The following is an 18697-nucleotide window of genomic DNA, read 5'->3' on the forward strand; positions in this document are numbered from 1 at the left end:
AAAAACAAAAATAGAAAAGAATCTACACCACGGTCCCTTATCCAGTCTCGGATTCAAAGCCCAGCACACAAGTGGGACCCTGTTTTTGTAAATATCTGGTCCCACTGCCATCACCAGACGACAATCACTCCATAACTGACAAGTGTTGCAGCCAGTAAAGTAATAACTGCGACGATTCACTCACGACTGCGACCCGCGAGTATGAATCCATTAACCAAGTGGGGGCGACACATACCCACTCCCGCCAAAACCTATGGGACCCACACGGTCGGTGCACAGACAATTCCTGGACAGTCCCGTCGGGAATCAGACCTCTAACCGTCACATATTTATCCGAGCCTAACGTGGACACGTGGCGTAAAACAGTATAAAACACGACGTAATTTAATTTATTTATTTAAATTTTTAATTTGAATTTAAATGTGACTTTATATTATATGAAAATTTTTTATTATAATAAAAAAATTAAATATAATTATTTTTAAAATTTTTTTTTTATAATAAAATTTGAATTAATAAACTAAATGATATCTTAGATGACGTTTTATTTATGTATTCAGAATTATTCTTTTTTTATGTGTATTTTTTTAAAAAAAATATTGTAAAAAATTATAAATTATAATTTAAAATCAGAGACAAATATAAAAAATAAACGTCCTCTTAATTTTTTTTTTTATTTTTATTTTTATAATCACCGCTTAGATTAGATTTTTAACAGGTCATTTTTTATATTATTTGAATGGGTCACCCCGTCACCTCACCCCGTAGACTTAGTGAGAGAGAAGATATTTAGAAATCATCGCTTATTTAAAGTGGAAGAACCCCCCCACCTGGTTATGTCCACTTTCCCATCATTTTCTCTCTGAAACGGTTTCTTGCAAATTGCAGTACTTTTTTTAAAGAAAATTTTATTTGGTGTTTTATTCTTTCCAATCTTCGTTCTCGAGTTGAAAAATTTTCTAGTAAGTGAGAAATGGGAGCTCTAGATCATTTCTCGTATCTCTTTGATTGTTCTCACGGCCGTTCCAAGCTCAAGAGGCGCAAGCAATTGCAGGTTAGCACTTTATTGATAATCCTATTTTGATTTCTATATTTCGTATGCATTAGAATTGTTGGAGTGGAATTAGTCTTTAAGTTCTTCTACAAATTATCTTCTTTTGGTTAAAATGTTCTTTTGCTAGAAATTCTTTTGGTTAAAATATTTGAACAACGAAGAGATCTTCTAGTTATCTTAAGGTTCTGAAGGGCCAGATATTGTTATTGTTTTTCATAAGTTTTGGAATCTATATTATTTCATGAAGTTCAGAAGAAAAGAGCTTACTCTGTCAAATATGAAAATTGTTTGTTAATATTTTTAAGCTACTTTTTTTATAAAGATTTTGGCAAACTAATATAAGTTTAGATCTAATAACCGTGAAATCCATCAAATTAGGGAAAACGTGAAAAGTGAACTGATTATTGTATATTTTTTATTTCTGAAGTTCAGCAGTACATATATTGGCATTTGTATTTGAGTTTATAATTCGAGTTGAGATGTAATTTTATGTGAAAATTTTTTATTGTAAAAAAAATTAAATGTGACTATTTTTGATAATTTTTATTCTAATAAAATTTAAATTTTAAACTCAAATCGGTAAAGTGAACGGCCAAAAATTCTGAGTCCAAAATCTAGTACTGCCAACACTACCAAACATAAATTAAAAGTTCTTAATAGCAAAACAATGAAAAAAATTAGAAATAGAAAACTAAAGTTATATAGCGTACTTTGCTAAACAAACAAATCCAATTTATGAATTTAATCACTTGCTCTCTAAAAATAAAATAAAATAGAATGAGAAATAATTTAAGAGTAATTTATTTTATATATTTAAATTTAAATTATTATTTTTATTATAGTGTAAAATTTTTATATAAAATTTAAATTTTAAAGATAGAATTAAAAAATATAAGTTCGAGTATATCTAAAAAAAACCCTTTAACTACGGCTCCGCGTCATGATTTGGGGGAAAAAGGATAGAAAAAGTAAAACCAAAGAAGGAAAAAGGAAAAAAAACAAAATAGCAAGTGCCAAACAATAATGATCGTCTCCTAGTGAGTTGTTGCCACTGATTTTTGTACTGTCTTGTCCGTTAACGGTCAATGTCGTGTCTGACGTCATTCGCTCCTGACTAACGTACAAATCGAACGGCGTGATTGCTACCCACATCATTCATAATTTTAATATGGTAATGGTTTTCGATTTGATCAGACGGTGGAGGTCAAGGTCCGCCTCGATTGCGAAGGATGCGAGCGGAAGGTTAAGCGGGCGCTCGAGGGAATGAAGGGTGTGAAACAGGTAGATGTGGAGCGCAAGGCCAACAAGGTCACAGTCGTCGGATATGTGGACCCCGCAAAGGTGGTGGCACGTGTCGCGTATCGGACGGGCAAGAAGGCCGAGATCTGGCCCTACGTGCCATACGACGTCGTTGAGCACCCGTACGCGGCTGGGGTTTACGACAAGAAGGCCCCACCTGGGTACGTGCGAAATTCCCAGGACCCGCGGATCTCGCAGCTCGCACGTGCGAGCTCCACCGAGGTGCGGTACACCACCGCCTTCAGCGATGAAAACACAGCCGCTTGTTCTATCATGTGATCCTCCCAACACTATCTCCTGTATGCTCGATTGTTTAGAGCCAATAGATGTTAGTAGAAGAATCTTTGATCTTTGTGCGCTACTGTATTTTTTGGGTTACTTTTATTTGATTGAAGTTTTGTGATTAGGTCTGTTAAGAATCAAAGTGTTGTTGTTTTCATGTATATTTACCATGTTTGAATCTAGTGAGATATCTTGAGTCTCTGCATACTAATGTTTTTCTGTCTTTTAGAGAAAAAAAAAAAGAAAAGTAAAAACACGAGTCTTTCTTATTTAAATTTTTAATTCGAATGAAAAATTATATTAATAATATAAAAATATTATAATATAAAAAATTAAATTTAAATTTTTTTTAAAATAAAATATTACAATAAAAATTAAACAGTAATTCGAGCTAACACAACAAACAAACGGCATAAAAAGTTCTAGCACCAATATATAATTCTAGAGCCTCGTATTTTTTATTAAGTTGTATTAATTTACTTTAATTTTCAGTGCTGCTGCGATTTTTAATGTATTTTTGTTGTCCTTGACTGCAAGCGCCTTGCATAGTATTAAACGAGTATTGTAGGCATTACATGTCATCAACATATATCAGTAAAATTAATAAATGCGAAAGAGATTAATTTAAACAAAAGTTGAATACACAATCAACAAATAGGAAAATTTACAGAGCAGAGGAAAAATAGGACGTCTACCTATAGAAATCAGCCACGGCATAGACTGTTTTCTGGACAAATCAATGAGCTGGTAAAAGGAAGAAAATGCTCAAAGAAGATTAGAGAATCATCAGTAAGAGGTAAAAAAATTGAAAACAAAAAATAACAATAGATTTTAAGCAATTAAAAAACATTGATAGACCAACCATAACAAAAAAACAAATCATCAACAGCGGGAAAATGCCCACTCTCCATCTTTTCTGTGTTTTTTTTTAGACGGAAAAAAAATTGCAAGAAACCCAAAATATGTACTACTGTAACAACACCGGAAAAAACCGAGCAAAATCTTAAATCAAAACAACAAAAAAGCAACAAAAGTAGATCAACAAAAGAAGAAAAAGAAGAAGAAGAAGAAATAGATGAAGGAAAAGGGGGGGGGGGGAAAGCGATGGCAATTTAAAAAAAAAATACAGAGTATATACATTGACAAAATCACATAAAAATCCCAACCAAAATTCATAATAACAAACCTTCACCGGAAACATCTGAAAGAAGCTTAAAACTCTAAAGATCTGTAGAGAGAGATGATGAAGAAAACTTCACGGAAAGAATGAGAGAGAGAAGAAAAGAAACCCAAAAAATTATGCAGAATAAATGAAGCTGGAAGCTTCGAAGAATAGCAAAATACTATTCTGAAATCAAATTACGAAAATATCCAAACAAAAAACAAAACAAAAACAAATAATCAAAGATAAAACGATAAATACACAGTTTAAGGACACAGACAAAATTTTTTCAAATAAGAAAATTATGAAAATACTCAAACAAAAAACAAAACAGAAATAAGCAACTGAGGTTAAAACGGTAAAAACACAAAATTAGGACACATTTGTGATTTTTTTTAAAGAAAAGAGATAAAAAAAAAAACCCAATAATACTGTACTTAAAATAGAAACTCAAGTGTCTTCTTTAAAATAGATATAATAGGAGGTTGTTCTTTTATTTTTTCTCCAAAAACAAAAAACAAAATAATAATGATAACCGTCAAATTCTCATTCATTCATTTAAAGAAAAAAAAAATCTCATTGATTTTTTTTTTCTTCCTCTTAATTAGTTTTGCTTTTGATCAAGATAGAGACCTAGTGTCAGATAAGATGTGGTGGGATGTTGGAATTCCTCACGCCACAACTTTAGTGAGCAGCACGTTGAGGAAGATTCTACTGTCCATGTCGATATCATTCATGTGTTTTATTTTCCTTGGTTCTTATCGAACGCGGCTTAAGGTTGGATCCACTACATAATAAGACAGTAAAAATATCATGCTAAACAGTAGGGCGTAGAGGTTCAGGTCTCTAAGATCCTTCCACTTAACAGCTGTCTTAAAAGATAGGTTTAAAGTTAAGGATGGAATTCAAATAATAAGATCCGTTTAATTTATTGATTCGAATTTTTAATTTGAGTTGAGATGTAATTTTATGTGAGAATTTTTTACTGTAGTAAAAAAATTAGATGTGATTATTTGTGAGTTTTTTTACTGTAGTAAAACTCGAATTCTAAACTCAAATTAGCGAAGTGAACGGGGCCTAAAAAACTTGTAATGTTCGTAATTACAAAAAATAAAAATAAAAATAAAATAAGAATATCCGTTATTGCTAAAGATAAATATATTTCCCACGTCGAAATCTCTATCTCTCACTGGTGTCGGTGTTGACCTAATGCCGGCAACTCACCACATCAAACATATCTAGCGTCAAGCGGTGTTGATAACCATGACAGATCATAGATTTACATGTTTAGTTTATAAATTCATAATTATAATTTAAAATTATTTTTATTTTATGTGTATTTTTTTATAAAAAAAATATTATAAGAAGTTACGAATTATGATTCGAATTCTGACACGAATCCCTTTTCTCAATGTTCCATGGTGTCGACAAGTCTCGTGTTGCATATCTAATCGTGAGCTAGCTGAATTTTTCTCTTTGACTTCTCCTGAGTTGAGTAGGTGATTATAGCAACCAAAACTTGTAAATCGACAATAATCTAATATTAATTTAAACGCTCTTCTAATAGTGTGCTTCTATTAGGCTGTCACCTAGCAGCTTCTCTTTCTTTCTCTTTTTTATTTTTTATTTTTTCCCCTCCTTTACCTTTATATTTTTATTAGTTTTTATCTTTTAATGTACTTTGCTTTTTGTTTTTTTTTATTTTGTTAATTTTTTACATTAAGTTTTTCAAAATAATTTCGGCTCAGTTTACTACTATGAAAATAATTTTTTATGCATGTGTTTCTATTTAAATTTTTTTGCCAACAGTTAAAGTAATTTTTTTTTTCAAATGTGTCCCTACTTAATTTATTTTCCTCTATGTAATTTATTTTCTATGTAATTTGTGTCATATCGAAAGTTATCTTTATGCACATGTTTTTATACAGTGCTCCCACAAATCACTTTCTAAACTGTCATGTAGTAGCTCCTCAATCTAACATCTGATGTATTAAAAAACAACCAAGTCGACTTAGCTCCTAAAAAAACATGTTGACCTCCTTCTTATTTTTTTTCTCTCTCTTTTTAAACTTTTCTTCTTTATCTCTTCTCTTTTTCTTTTTAAATCTTTTTATTTTTTCTTATTTTCTTTGGCCAAATTTCTTTTTTTATTTTTTCCTATTATTCTTTGACAATTCTTCTCTCTCTTTTTTTTCTCTTTTTAAACTTTTCTTCTTTTTCTCTTTTTATTTTTAAATCTTTTTATTTTTTCTTATTTTCTTTGGCCAAATTTCTTTTTTATTTTTTTTCCTATTATTCTTTGACAATTCTTCTCTCTCTCTCTCTCTCTCTCTCTCTCTCTCTCTCTCTCTCTCTCTCTCTCGTTTTTTTACAACATCTTTTTTAAAATGCTTTCTTTCTTCTTACTTTCTTTTAATTAAAATAGTTCCTTTCAAATATGTCCATACTTTTTTTTTGTCAAAAACTATGGCTTTGTTCATTTCACTGATTCGAGTTTTCAGTTTTAGGTTTCTACAGTAAAAAGCTGTCAGAAAATGGCACATCTAACTTTTTCTGCTACAGTGAAAAGCTCTTAAAAAATGTAACATCTCAACTCGAATTGAAAACTCAAATCCGCGAAGTGAACGAGGCCAACTTCAATTTTTTTATTTGATTTTTTAAAATATATTTTTCTTTTGGTCCAATTAATGGACTTAACTTCGAAAGAAGTTTTATGCCTTAACACGGAATCAAACTTATAAAGTTATTTACAACGTGCGTAGCACATGGCTCAACTAGTACATGATAAAGAATCACATATTGATAAAACTCGATTGGACATCAGCAGATGACTAATGGTCATCTAGTAAAATTTCTGTGTTCTCATACATTTATTAGCACTTTCTTGAACGCAAGTTTGGATAAAAGCCCATCAATTCAAGCCCAATTGTTTGGACTCCATAATATAAGATGTTGTAGCCTGTAGCCACTTCACAATTCACTCTTTCGGACTTTTGGCGGTTCCATTTTGGCGGGAAAAGCTCGAAAGAAAGAAGAGGCGCATCCATGGCGGACGAGCAAGACGCCGGTCTGGGTCAGGTGGTGGAGGAGTACACCGTGTGGAAGAAGAACTCGCCGTTCTTGTACGACCTCATCATCTCTCACCCTCTCGAATGGCCTTCTCTCACCGTCCATTGGTCCCCTTTGGCCCCAATTACCCACCCAAACCCTAATCTTTCCGTCCACAAGCTCGTCCTCGGGACCCACACCTCCGATGGCTTCTCCAATTTTCTCATGGTCGCCGACGCTTTCCTTCCCGCCACCGCATCGGAAACCGCCTTCGACACCAGTGACCCAAACACTATTATGCCCAAGGTACGACATTTCTTAGGCGCTTCTTCTTTTGTTCGCTTAATTGTTTGTCAAGAATAATCTCGTGGGTTTTGTGGAGAGATTGTTAAATTTGTTGTTGGTAGAGCGAATTCTTGGAGTTGTATCTTTGCCCATTATCTGTTTGTTGAAATGTAGCTGTGAAAATAAATATCTGATTGTTAATTTGTTGGTTTGACTTGTGTCTATAGCTGGAGATTACTCAAAAGATACGCGTTGATGGGGAGGTGAACAAGGCACGTTACATGCCGCAGAACGGGTCTGTTGTCGGTGCGAAGACGAGTGGCTGTGAGGTGTACGTGTTTGATTGTGCCAAACAGGAGTCTAAGCCGCAAAGTGGTTGTGATCCGGATTTGAGGTTGAGGGGCCACGACAAGGAAGGGTACGGATTGTCTTGGAACCCCGGAAAGGCTGGCTACATCTTGAGCGGTTCACATGATAGTAAAATATGTTTGTGGGATGTGTCTGCGTTGGCTGAAGAGAAAGTGCTTGATCCAATGCATGTTTATGAGGTAATTTTTGGACTTGAACATTATTTGTCCAAGGAATGATGTATTATTTTAAGTACTTTGTTAATCGTTGCTTGTTGATTTTGCTTTCAGGGTCACGAAAGCGTGGTGGGAGACGTGTCGTGGCATTGGAAGAATGAGAATTTATTTGGGTCTGTTGGAGATGATTGTAGATTGATCATATGGGACTTGCGCACAAACCAGAGCCAAGACTCTGTCAAAGCTCACGAGAAAGAGGTTATGCAGTGTGAAAAAGTTTTAAAACCCTATATGATAGGCGTAATGGTCGCTATTTGGTATTACTCATAGGAGGCCGATTAACTGAACAGAATGTTGAATGTGTTTGTTTTTGATGCTATGAACAGAAACTCACTGTATAAACTTATTAAAATACTTCTTGGTATAAGAGGATTCAGTTCTATTAACCTAAAGAGTATTAGGAGCTGGAAGAATAAAGTGAAGTTATTTTCATTTGGTAAGCGAGGATTTGTTACCTATGGACTTCTCATTAGCTCTTATAATGGATTTCTGGCTCATGGTAACATGAGGGGATTCATTGAAGACGCTAGTGAGTCGTAATAAGATATTTGTTTGCTTCTTCTTGTTGTGTTCTCGTTCCCAGAATAATGATAGAGATGTTTTCGACTGAGTATTTGCATTAGCATTCTCCTCATCTTACTCACGCTTTTCTTATACTTATTGGTTAATGTCAGGTGAATTATCTTTCTTTCAATCCATACAATGAATGGACTTTGGCTACGGCATCTTCAGACACGACTATTGGTTTGTTTGATATGCGGAAGTTGACAGAGCCGTTGCATGTTTTAAGCAGTCACGAGTACGATTTTTTTTTCTTTTCCCATTTGCTTATCTTTAGAATTCTGTTGCAATTATGTCATATGCCAATGTAGTTGTTGCTTGAATCATGCAACTATTCTCTCTACCAAATTGTTGCTTCGTTTACATAGACTTGCTAGGCTTTACATTACAAAATTCTCTTCTCTACATTACAAACTTTTGACAAACATATTGAACAAATGAAATTCCCTTATCCTCAATTTTGTTTCTTTGCAGAGAGGAGGTATTTCAGGTTGAATGGGATCCTAATCACCAAACGGTGTTGGCATCATCTGCTGATGACAGAAGGCTCATGATTTGGGACCTTAACAGGTATTTGATGTTAGAATCTGCTTTTAGTGCCTTCATTCTTTTGGTAATGTGGTGAAGAGAAAGGCCAAACGCAATACAATGCTTGTAGTTTTTAGGTTCCAATCTTTCTATTTCTTCCTACTATAGTCATTAGAGAAAAGTAATAACAATAGAATTCTTGCAATGATGCCTTCAGGATTGGGGATGAGCAGTTGGAGGGAGACAGCGATGATGGCCCTCCGGAACTTCTCTTTTCTCATGGGGGTCACAAAGCTAAAATATCAGATTTCTCTTGGAACAAACATGAGCCGTGGGTGATTACAAGTGTAGCTGAAGACAACACTCTTCAAGTCTGGCAACTTTCTGACAGTATATACGGCGATGAGTACGGTGGCTGCGCACTTGATGACTGATCTGAATACTCGCCTGGGTAATCTTCCTTTGAGCAGTGAACTCTCAGACAGCCTTTTGTTTTCTTCGTTCACCTGGATAATGAACTGTGGGATTTTGGTGGGGTTACACGAATCCCTTAGCTGTGAATGATTTACAGGACTTAGAGAGATTAGTTAGCACCTTAGGTCTTCTTTATGCATTATTTTGTTTCGGAAAACTGGTTTTTGCTGATGCCTGGTACTTTGTTAATCATGTAGTCACTATGAAAATAGTTATAATCTTCTATGTTCAGTATGAAAGTTGGAAGAGCTTGGCCATCCGAGGTTTCACATTTAAACTTGAAATATCAAGTCATATGGTCGTGTGATCAGATCTTTGAAAGTCAAGAGTGTTGCAACGTTGTTGCTTCGGTTGGGTCTAAGATGGAGAGTTTCACTGAGATCTCCTGCAATATGACATGACCAAGGAATGTACTGAACTATCACAAATAAATGCGCCCCTTGTCTCTTTCATCCCCCGTTATGATAAATAGAATATGAAAAGTACTCTGTGGTGGCCTCATGTGCTTGTGCGTGAAATGGATGTGGTGGCATGATTTGTAAGATTCAAAAAAAAAAAAAAAATTTGAAGAAAAAAGCGGTAGAATAATCTTTCTTATTTACTTGTGCGTTTTTGGGAAAAAAAAAAAAAAAAAAAGGGAGAATCTTTCAATACACAACTAACCAAAAAACTGGCCAAATCATAACCAAAGATTTAATTTATTATTATTATTTTCAGTCAAGTGCTGTTCGGAGTGAAATCCAGATCAGCTAAATAAGTTATCCACCACAATCGAAAGCCAACGAGCCTAGAAAGATTCTTCTTTATTTAAATACCTAACAGTGGCAAGAGATTCCAATGGCCAGACGCACCAGTGAAAAACAAACACGTGCAATTCACCCATGCGTCAGTCTTAAATTTGATGATGACAAGAATTGTTGGGCACATTCTTCAATAAGAGAATGCTCTACCTTCACAAAGAAATCTGGCATTCTTACTTGCACAAAACGGTAAAAGAAGAAGAAGCAAACTCTCTTAGACTATAGTGATCCTTTCACAAAATCAGAAATTTGGATCTCATGAAGTGAGAATGTGACTCACCTTGTTTCACAGCTCATAGAATTGAAACATGAGAGACATCCCATCTTCCTATGTTCTGTGATTCAGCAATCAAAGAGTATAAATGCTGAGGAAGTGGAAATTATAGCTAAAGAAAAGCAAAACTAAAAACAGAAAAGTAGAATATGGCAACAAATTGCAAACTACACTGGTCAAATTGAAACGAAAATCAACAAAGTATATAAAATTCATAAGGATGAAAATAATAGGTTTTAAACTCAAAATGATTTGAGCTTTATATAAAACCATAAAGTTGGTCCCATCACAAGTTCCACTGACAACACATGTACTAATTAAGGTTTTGAGCTCTACAAAACATACAGAGTTGAGATCATAAGCTGACCGAACCACCAGGGCTCATTGGGCTGGTATCAGAAATCATACCAGTTCAAAGTACCCTATATCTTGGTTAAAAACTTGAATTCGAAGGGAAAAAAAAAGAGTAGTAAACAAAAAAACTCAAAAGACCTGAGGGAAAGCTGATGCTGCAGTTTGACAACTATTTATTATAGATATCTATCTTGATGCTTAATCCAGTGCCAACTTCTCAGGCTTTCAATTTGCTGTCGCTGGGCGAGTCCCCCCTAATCAAATAAATCACAAAATGGTCAGAATCACAACAAGAGACATCAAAAAGAGAGAGAAAGAGAGAGAGAGAGAGAGAGAGAGAGAGAGAGAGAGAGAGAGAGAATTGAAAGCTACAAACAATGAACCCAGGTAAAGTTCATCATCAAGAGAAAAAGATGATTAGCAAGAAACAGAAAAGAAACAAAAAACAGAACACGCAATACATAGCAAGCTTATGCAGCGGGACAATTCTTTCGCCAAATAAAACCAAATGCTACGGATCTCCCTCTTCCTCCCCCTCCTCTCTCTATAGTGGAAATTAATTACAAGAGACAGAATAATATTTTGAACAGGTTGGCTCAGCCTCTCGCACTTCTTACTAGCCAAATAAGTTGAGCTAGAATCCTTGGATTGAACGAAAGACACTAAGGGAATATATATATATATATATATGTGTGTGTGTGTGTGTGTGTGTGTGTGTTAAGAGTCTTTTCCATGAGCTGATCTCTTGTCTATAGATGGTCCCGCACCATGGCATGATTGTAATGATCATCATTCATCAAAAGTAACCATAGGTCTATAGCTGCATATAAACTAGCCGTACCCAAAGACAAATACAAATCATGAAACAATAATCCAAGAACCAACAACACAACTCAGCAACTCCTATTGCAAACCAGCATATACCTGGTCGGGAAGAGATATAACAAGTGAACAACGGTATACGAGTAGTGCCACTTAAGTCTCAAGCCTTTGAAAAAATTGACACTTACAATCAAAGATAAATATCATATACCGTGGCCTCAACAACCACCTATGCATTGCTAGATCGACTAGCTTCTAAAATTAAAGTCTCGTTCACTTTGTGGATTCGAGTTTTTAATTCGAGCTGAGATGTGACATTTTCTGAGAGCTTTTCACTGTAGCAGAAAAAGTTAGATGTGATATTTTCTGAGAGCTTTTTACTGTAGAAACCTAAAACTGAAAACTCGAATCGGTGAATAAGTGATTTTAAGTTGAGATTTTTTCTCTCAAAATTTGGTTTTTTTTTTTTTTTTTTTGCTACTGCTAAAAACTCACGAAACTAAGAGGATCACCTATAAACACCAGAAAAAAAATAATGTGAATAACATCCCGGCAAAGTGAATTAACTAATCATACAAAATTTCAAAGTCAGCAACAAAGTAATAGAAAGAATATAATACAGAAAGTGTCATTCTAGGGTTCACCTTTCCTCTTATTTGAGCCAGAAGAATTGACATGAGACGCATTTCCAAGTTCACAACCAGGAAGCTCCTTGGATCCTGAGTTCTGATTTGCTAAACATTGAAGACTCTCAAACTCACAACCACTGAAACTTTGTCCATTCAACACAGCACCATCACATTTTCCATCCATCCCTGGATGCAGGCAATATACCTGATCATCACATTGCATGTTACACGGATTCATCACGTAGGCGCCAGGCATGGTTGTGTTCGTAAGGTTCTGATTAACAGGTTTCTGATACGGAAAAGACCCAATTTCCCCTTCAATCCTTCCACGGATGTCCACAAGCAAACACTTGAGCCTTGCAACCTCAGACTCCAGAGCAGCCTGACCCTGCAACCTTTTCAGCAACTGCTGATTAATAGCCCTCAATCTCACAACTTCATCCTCCAACGACGCCGCTCGCGCCTTCTTCTTCTCGCGATACTTGCGCACTGCTTCGCGGTTGCCCAGTGGGCGTTTCTTCGATTTCTTTTCTGTAGACTCCGCGGTGTCATCCGACGCAGCCTTGTCTTCGCCGGAGGCAGGCACAATTTTGGTATGGACATGAAAGCAAGTGTGGGTGTGGGAGAAGTCAGGGCCAGGTGGGTTACAAGTGTGGGTGTGAGTGCAAGCGTGAGTGTCCTTAAGAAGCTCATCAAAGAAGCTATCCATTGAACAACTGCTTGGAAGCTCACCGCCAATGTTTGGACTCGAAAACACCTCTTGGTTCGAGAAATCAACCTCACCGTCGTCCATTGTGATAACGAAATCACAGAGAAAATATATATAAAGACACGAATTTCAGCCAGAAAAAGCACTAAAAAGCTTTAAACTTTCAATCTTTCCCAAAGTTCTGAGCCCTAGACAGAAATTAACAATACCCAGATGGATAATTGAAGTACCCAACAAACTCGAAGTCACACAACGACAATACCAACGACGGAACGAAATGAATTCCACAGAAATTAAACCTAGGAAGCCAACCAAAACCCTAAAAAACCGAAATAAGAAAAACAGAGATTATTCACTCACAGAGGCAAAATCTACTAGATAACTAATGCAAATAAATAGAATCAAAGATTTCAAGCAGAGAAGAAACGTGAAAAGGACTTACCATGAAGAAATCAATAACGAAAAAAAAAAATGCACGGAAGATCCAAATCCTTGGGAAAGAGAAATGATTATAAGAATCCTAAATTAAAAGGACGAAGAAGAAAATCGGAGAAGAAACGAGGATATGTTGTTCGAACCAGAGAGAAAGGAAGTGTGGTTCGAGTAGTGAGGAAACCCTAGTTGTTGGTGGGCGAACATGGCGATGGTAAATAATGGACGTACCAGGTTTTGCTGTGGCTGGAGACGACTGGCTCAGAGATTCCACGAGGCCTTTTCTTCTCTCTCTCTCTAGAAAAATCAGAAATCAAATAAGAGTTTTGTTTGCCGCTTTCAACTTCTACCTTTTTTTGGCTAATCAATTTATACCTTTTTGGGGGACTTTGCTGCAAAATACGATTAATGTTGAACGAGAAAAATGTTGAACCCCGCCTCTCACGCAGCTTTGGGCCCACCATGAGTGAGAGGTGGGGTTGAGTTTTCATTTTGGGAAAAAAAAAACAAAAAATATTACTCTAAGATGGTAAAAAAACTTATGTCACTCCATTTAAAATAAATAATTATAATTTAATTAATAATAAAAAATAAAAAGTCACAGTAATATTTAATTATTTAGAATGATATAAATAATAGGTTTAAATAAATTTTTTTTTTAATTTTTTGTTATAATACACACTGTTGACGGTGGAATTTCGTCAACATAAATATATCTAGTTACCGTCTAGTAGTCAGTTAGATTACCGGCTAAATCGCATCCAAATTGATGCTCTATATCTGATTAAATTCGGTTAATAAAGTGTAATTATTTGTGCATAGGTTTTACGGGTTTTTCAGAATGTGCAAGAAACTCAAAGAAAAGATAAGAACACTAAAAATTATAGTGGTTCACTCTCATGCAAGAGCTACGTCCACTTTGAGAAATTTCTCTTTTTTTTTTTTTTTTTTTTTTTGTCTTTTTTTTTTTATTACAAGAGGTTCAGTTCTCTCATATGCTCGCACCAGGTTTTTTTTTTTTTTTTTTTTTTTTGTCTTTTTTTTTTTATTACAAGAGGTTCAGTTCTCTCATATGCTCGCACCAGGTTTTTTTTTTTTTTTTTTTTTTTTGTCTTTTTTTTTTTATTACAAGAGGTTCAGTTCTCTCATATGCTCGCACCAGGTTTTTTTTTTTTTTTTTTTTTTTTTGTCTATTGGGCCATGCCCCTTTTATATCGCATAGATTACATATTGGAGAAAACTGAGGCGAAAGGTTACCATGCGGTTACTCTCGAGTAGCCTCTTATCCTACTCATCTAGATTGCAGCTATACAATGTTTTTCTGACCGTTCATCTACCTACTCTGCCCAAAATTGTGGCTTTGTGACTTCTCGTGATTTCCTATTGGTCTATTTTGGGTGGCTAATAGGCCGGTAATCATTTCTTTGGCCACTGGCTTTGTTTATACACGCAAGTAACCTTGGGATTTCTCTTTTGTCGCTTCACAGGGTCTTCTTGGGATCTAAGTTAGATACCTGATTATGTTGCCCTCTCCGCTTCCACTTTGCTTGGACAGCAAATCCATACAGAGCCTTCGTCTTTGTTGATCCTCACATAAGCTCGACGACTTGCGGGGCTTTTAGGAGCCGTCTCGGTCGATGGCTTGTATAGGCGAGGCTATAATCTCTTCGTCCCTCCTCAAGACCACTGATCATGCAGCCGGTCCCTTCAGGGTAGGGTCCGCCGTCTTTGCCATTTGAACATTACAAGCTTGTTGTTCCTAAGTGCTTCTTTAAGGATTATCTTGGAATGCAGAGCAGTCAGAGTCTTTCTCATTACAAGAAGCACTCGTCTTTGAAACAACTGAACCTCAATCAACTGAAAAGCTGATGCTTCGACTGTCAGCGCCTACTTGTTGTCTGTCGTGGTAGGTAGTGGCCACGTGGAGCCTATTTGTCGTCCAACGTGACAATGTAGATTTTTTTCTATAACACACCACATGCAATATTATTTCCTACGCAATATTATTTTAATATTTGGGTAGGAAAATCACTCTTTAATGTAATATTAGTATTTATGCCAAATTTATGAGAGCATGCAGTAAATTTGGCATTTGATTGTTATCAATTAGTATGTTTACTTTCATTTAATCGTTACAACATTTGTACTTTCAACTTATTTTAAAATTCAAAATTTATTTTTTCAACTTTGAAAACTTAATGATTATGGTAAAAAATATTTTAAGTATTTAAAATAACACTTTGCACTAAAATACAAATGAAAATAATATATCAAATATGTAATTTTTACTCTTTCATTGCATTAGTATTTGTATTGTACAACAGTATTTAATTTTTATACAATAATATTAGAGTTGAAAGTTTAGACCGGCCAAATGAGTCGACTCGAAGGTCTTTTTTTGGTCAACCCATATTGATTATTCTCTCCTTAAAAGAAAAAAAAAAATCCTTATAAAGTTTCAGGTCGCCAGGCTTTAAGATTGGGTCCGGCTAATCTTTTCTGACCGTTTACCCATGCTCGTGACGTAAAGTGCCCATTCGAGTCACCAGACGTAGCATGCGACCCAAACTTGCAATTGTAATTTTTGTTTTTTGTTTTTTGATAATTTGCAACTGTAATGTTATTTATTATGTTACGTTTAGTTTGTGTCATAATTTTAAACTTATTAGTAACATTTTATAAATGTTTTCTCATGTTACTCGAGATGTCTCAGTTTAAAATTCATCTTCAAGGTGTCTCGAGATAAATATATATATATATATATATATATATTATATTTAAAAGCAAATTATTAGGTAGATTGGTCTACAAGCTAAGAGAATTCTCGAGCAATAAGAAAAACCCACTTTGTCACCTTAAAGACATTCATGTTTAAGTTGAAAAACGAAATATTGGCAATTTTTGTAAATTTCACATAAAAAAATATTAGAAATGACTGCAAATTATATTAATATTCTAAATTACTTTCCCTTATAATTTAGTATTTGCCCCTAAACTAGCTTTAATGTGATCAAAATTTATCTAAAATTTAGTCAGAGATGGATTTTCTTTTTCCTATAAATTAAAGTTCATATATTACAGGTGATATAGAAAAGTTCAAAGATCAAATTGATACTCCTAAGAAAATTTTAAACAGTACAAATCTCCTACAAAAATATCATTAATGGATCGATGCAATGGTGAAAATGCCTTCTTCTTCCTTTTTTAGAATGCGTCTATAGTTTGATACTTCACAACTCCATTTTAAGATTCTGTTCATCTAATGTGTTATGCGGTATTAAGTGTGTAATGACATGCGTAAAAATTAAGTCTCTTTTAAATATGATTGGGTCTATATTTTCCTTTAAGAAAAGGAGGTATATACTCTCTTAAAATACATGAATTTAGACTTTTATCATTTACAATTAAATAATGTCTTTTTAGTCAACTAATTATACTAGTCAATAAAAATAAGAAAAGGAAAAGTGGTAGAGATGAGGATGATAAAAATTAATCTTGTAGAATAAGTGATTCGTTTATTTCACCCATTTAAGTTTAGAATTTGAGTTTTTTTTACAGTAAAAAGTTATTAGAAACAATCATATCTAACTTTTTTGTTACAGTAAAAAATTTTCACATAAAATCACATATTAATTCAAATTAAAAACTCAAATCAGTGAATTAAATAGACATAAAAATTAACACTTTTAGTGGTTCTCTCTTTTTCCATTCCATTTATGGGCCCAGGATTTCGAAAGTGGTGAAGAGATGAGGATGATACGGCACTGATGATTATTTTTCAGTGAAAAATGAATAAATAAATACGGGTGCATTTCACATATAATTGAACAAGGATTTCGGACATTTAGTTCACTGATTTAAATTTTAAATTTTAATTAAAATGTGATTTTATATGAGAATTTTTTATTATAATAAAAAATTAAATATGATTATTTTAAAATTTTTTTATTATAATAAAACTTAAATTTTAAATTTAAATCGATAAAATGAATTAAACATAAAAAAGATAAATAGAGGTGGAAGAAAGGACAAGTAATTTTGAACCACACACGTAAGAAAAGGAAAAGTGGTAGAGGAACGTGGGACATGCACACTAATGTACTATCAATGAATAGTAGACAAGGATTTATTTTGGTTATAAATAATGTTAATTTTTTCACATCTATGAAATTATGTATCTTGTTTTAAAATGTTTCTTAATATTGCAAAATAATTTAAAACACCTTTTGATTTATAAAAAATTGTTCAAAATTCTCATTATGTCAACTTCCGTCTATAACTAATTTACTTACGTGGCACTTATTTTTAGATATTTAAAGTTACTTAAATTGAAAAAATAAATTAATTATTATAAATTAAACTTAACCATTATTAGATTATTTTTTACTGAATAAATATTTAAGACAATTATTTTTTCAAGAAAAAAACTTCTCCTTCGAGGGATCTCTTCCCTAATACTTTTTCTTTGTGATTTGAGAAATCAAGATTTCTTCTTGTTCATGTCCGGTGACGGTGAGAGGCGGAGGAGTGCTTACGGTGGAGAGCTCGATATATCTGGGTTCGCGACGAGGGCGATGATGAGGTTGGGCTATGCTCACGATGATAATGATGAGTCTGGGATGCCATTTTGGTTTGCATTTTGAGAGTGAAAAGGATACAAAATTTCAACGAGAGTGAGTGAATGTCTAATTTTTTTTTTATTTGGTTGGTTTTGGGTATTGTGAAATGCGAAAGAGATCTGATATTTTTATTTATTTATTATTATTATTTTTTTTTAGGATCGAAAGAGAAGAGATGAGAAAAGGAGAAGATCAAGAGAGAGATACATGCTTAGTTTGGTATTGCTTTTTCCTTTCAAAATCAGCTTCTGCTTGTAGCAGAAGTTAATTTTAGTGTTTGGTAAATCTCTTCAAAAATGCTTTTTGAAGAATTTTTTAAGAATCTATAGCCAAAATCAGAGACAGCTTAAAGACAACTTTAGCTTTTAGATTATGCGGGAATCATCATAGTACAATTAATGAAACTTTTATAATACCAATAATACCCCTAATGAAATTTAAAATTTATAATCTTCCTAAACTAAAATTCAAACTCGTAATATAATATAATATAATATAATATAATATAATAGTTATATTATAACAAATAATATCATAATTATATTAATAACTCTAATATTATTATTTTATCATATAATATGATATTATAATAATATTATAATTATTTTAATAATATGATATTATAATTATAATTTTATAATATATTATATATTATATAATAATTAATATAATTAAATATTAATGTAATTTTATAATTCTAACGTTATTATATATTATAGTGTATTACACTTATATAATATATTAATTATAATATATTTGTTTAATATAATATAATAATGAT

The 18697-nt window shown here is 33.7% G+C and overlaps 3 protein-coding genes across 7 annotated transcripts; 2 read left to right on the forward strand and 1 right to left on the reverse strand.

Annotated features, from left to right (window-relative positions):
- Positions 1-821: 821 nt before the first annotated feature.
- Positions 822-2840, forward strand: LOC21391750 (heavy metal-associated isoprenylated plant protein 26). The gene is made up of 2 exons (XM_010109362.2): positions 822-1054; positions 2249-2840. The coding sequence occupies exons 1-2, from the start codon at positions 974-976 to the stop codon at positions 2630-2632; spliced, it is 465 nt and encodes a 154-aa protein (XP_010107664.1). The 5' UTR covers positions 822-973; the 3' UTR covers positions 2633-2840.
- A 3920-nt stretch (positions 2841-6760) lies between these two features.
- LOC21391751 (WD-40 repeat-containing protein MSI3) lies at positions 6761-9554 on the forward strand. The gene is made up of 6 exons (XM_010109363.2): positions 6761-7151; positions 7358-7678; positions 7769-7912; positions 8389-8513; positions 8750-8845; positions 9021-9554. The coding sequence occupies exons 1-6, from the start codon at positions 6843-6845 to the stop codon at positions 9235-9237; spliced, it is 1212 nt and encodes a 403-aa protein (XP_010107665.1). The 5' UTR covers positions 6761-6842; the 3' UTR covers positions 9238-9554.
- A 37-nt stretch (positions 9555-9591) lies between these two features.
- Positions 9592-13657, reverse strand: LOC21391752 (basic leucine zipper 23). Of its 5 annotated transcripts, none has more exons than XR_002903223.1 (5): positions 13529-13657; positions 12172-13184; positions 10844-10959; positions 10093-10412; positions 9592-9662 (listed from the first exon to the last, which is right to left on the reverse strand). XR_002903223.1 is itself a non-coding variant. In XM_010109364.2 (2 exons), the coding sequence occupies exons 1-2, from the start codon at positions 12947-12949 to the stop codon at positions 10931-10933; spliced, it is 807 nt and encodes a 268-aa protein (XP_010107666.2). In that variant the 5' UTR covers positions 12950-13184; the 3' UTR covers positions 10633-10930. The 5 variants fall into 5 exon arrangements, 1 of the variants encoding a protein (XP_010107666.2); XR_002903220.1 differs by lacking the exon at positions 13529-13657 and having other exon boundaries at positions 10093-10227; positions 10358-10412; XR_002903221.1 differs by lacking the exon at positions 13529-13657 and having other exon boundaries at positions 10093-10249; positions 10358-10412.
- Between the last annotated feature and the right edge of the window lie 5040 nt (positions 13658-18697).

Source organism: Morus notabilis, unplaced genomic scaffold (genome assembly GCF_000414095.1).
Source record: "Morus notabilis unplaced genomic scaffold, ASM41409v2 Scaffold711, whole genome shotgun sequence".
Taxonomy (NCBI): domain Eukaryota; kingdom Viridiplantae; phylum Streptophyta; class Magnoliopsida; order Rosales; family Moraceae; genus Morus; species Morus notabilis.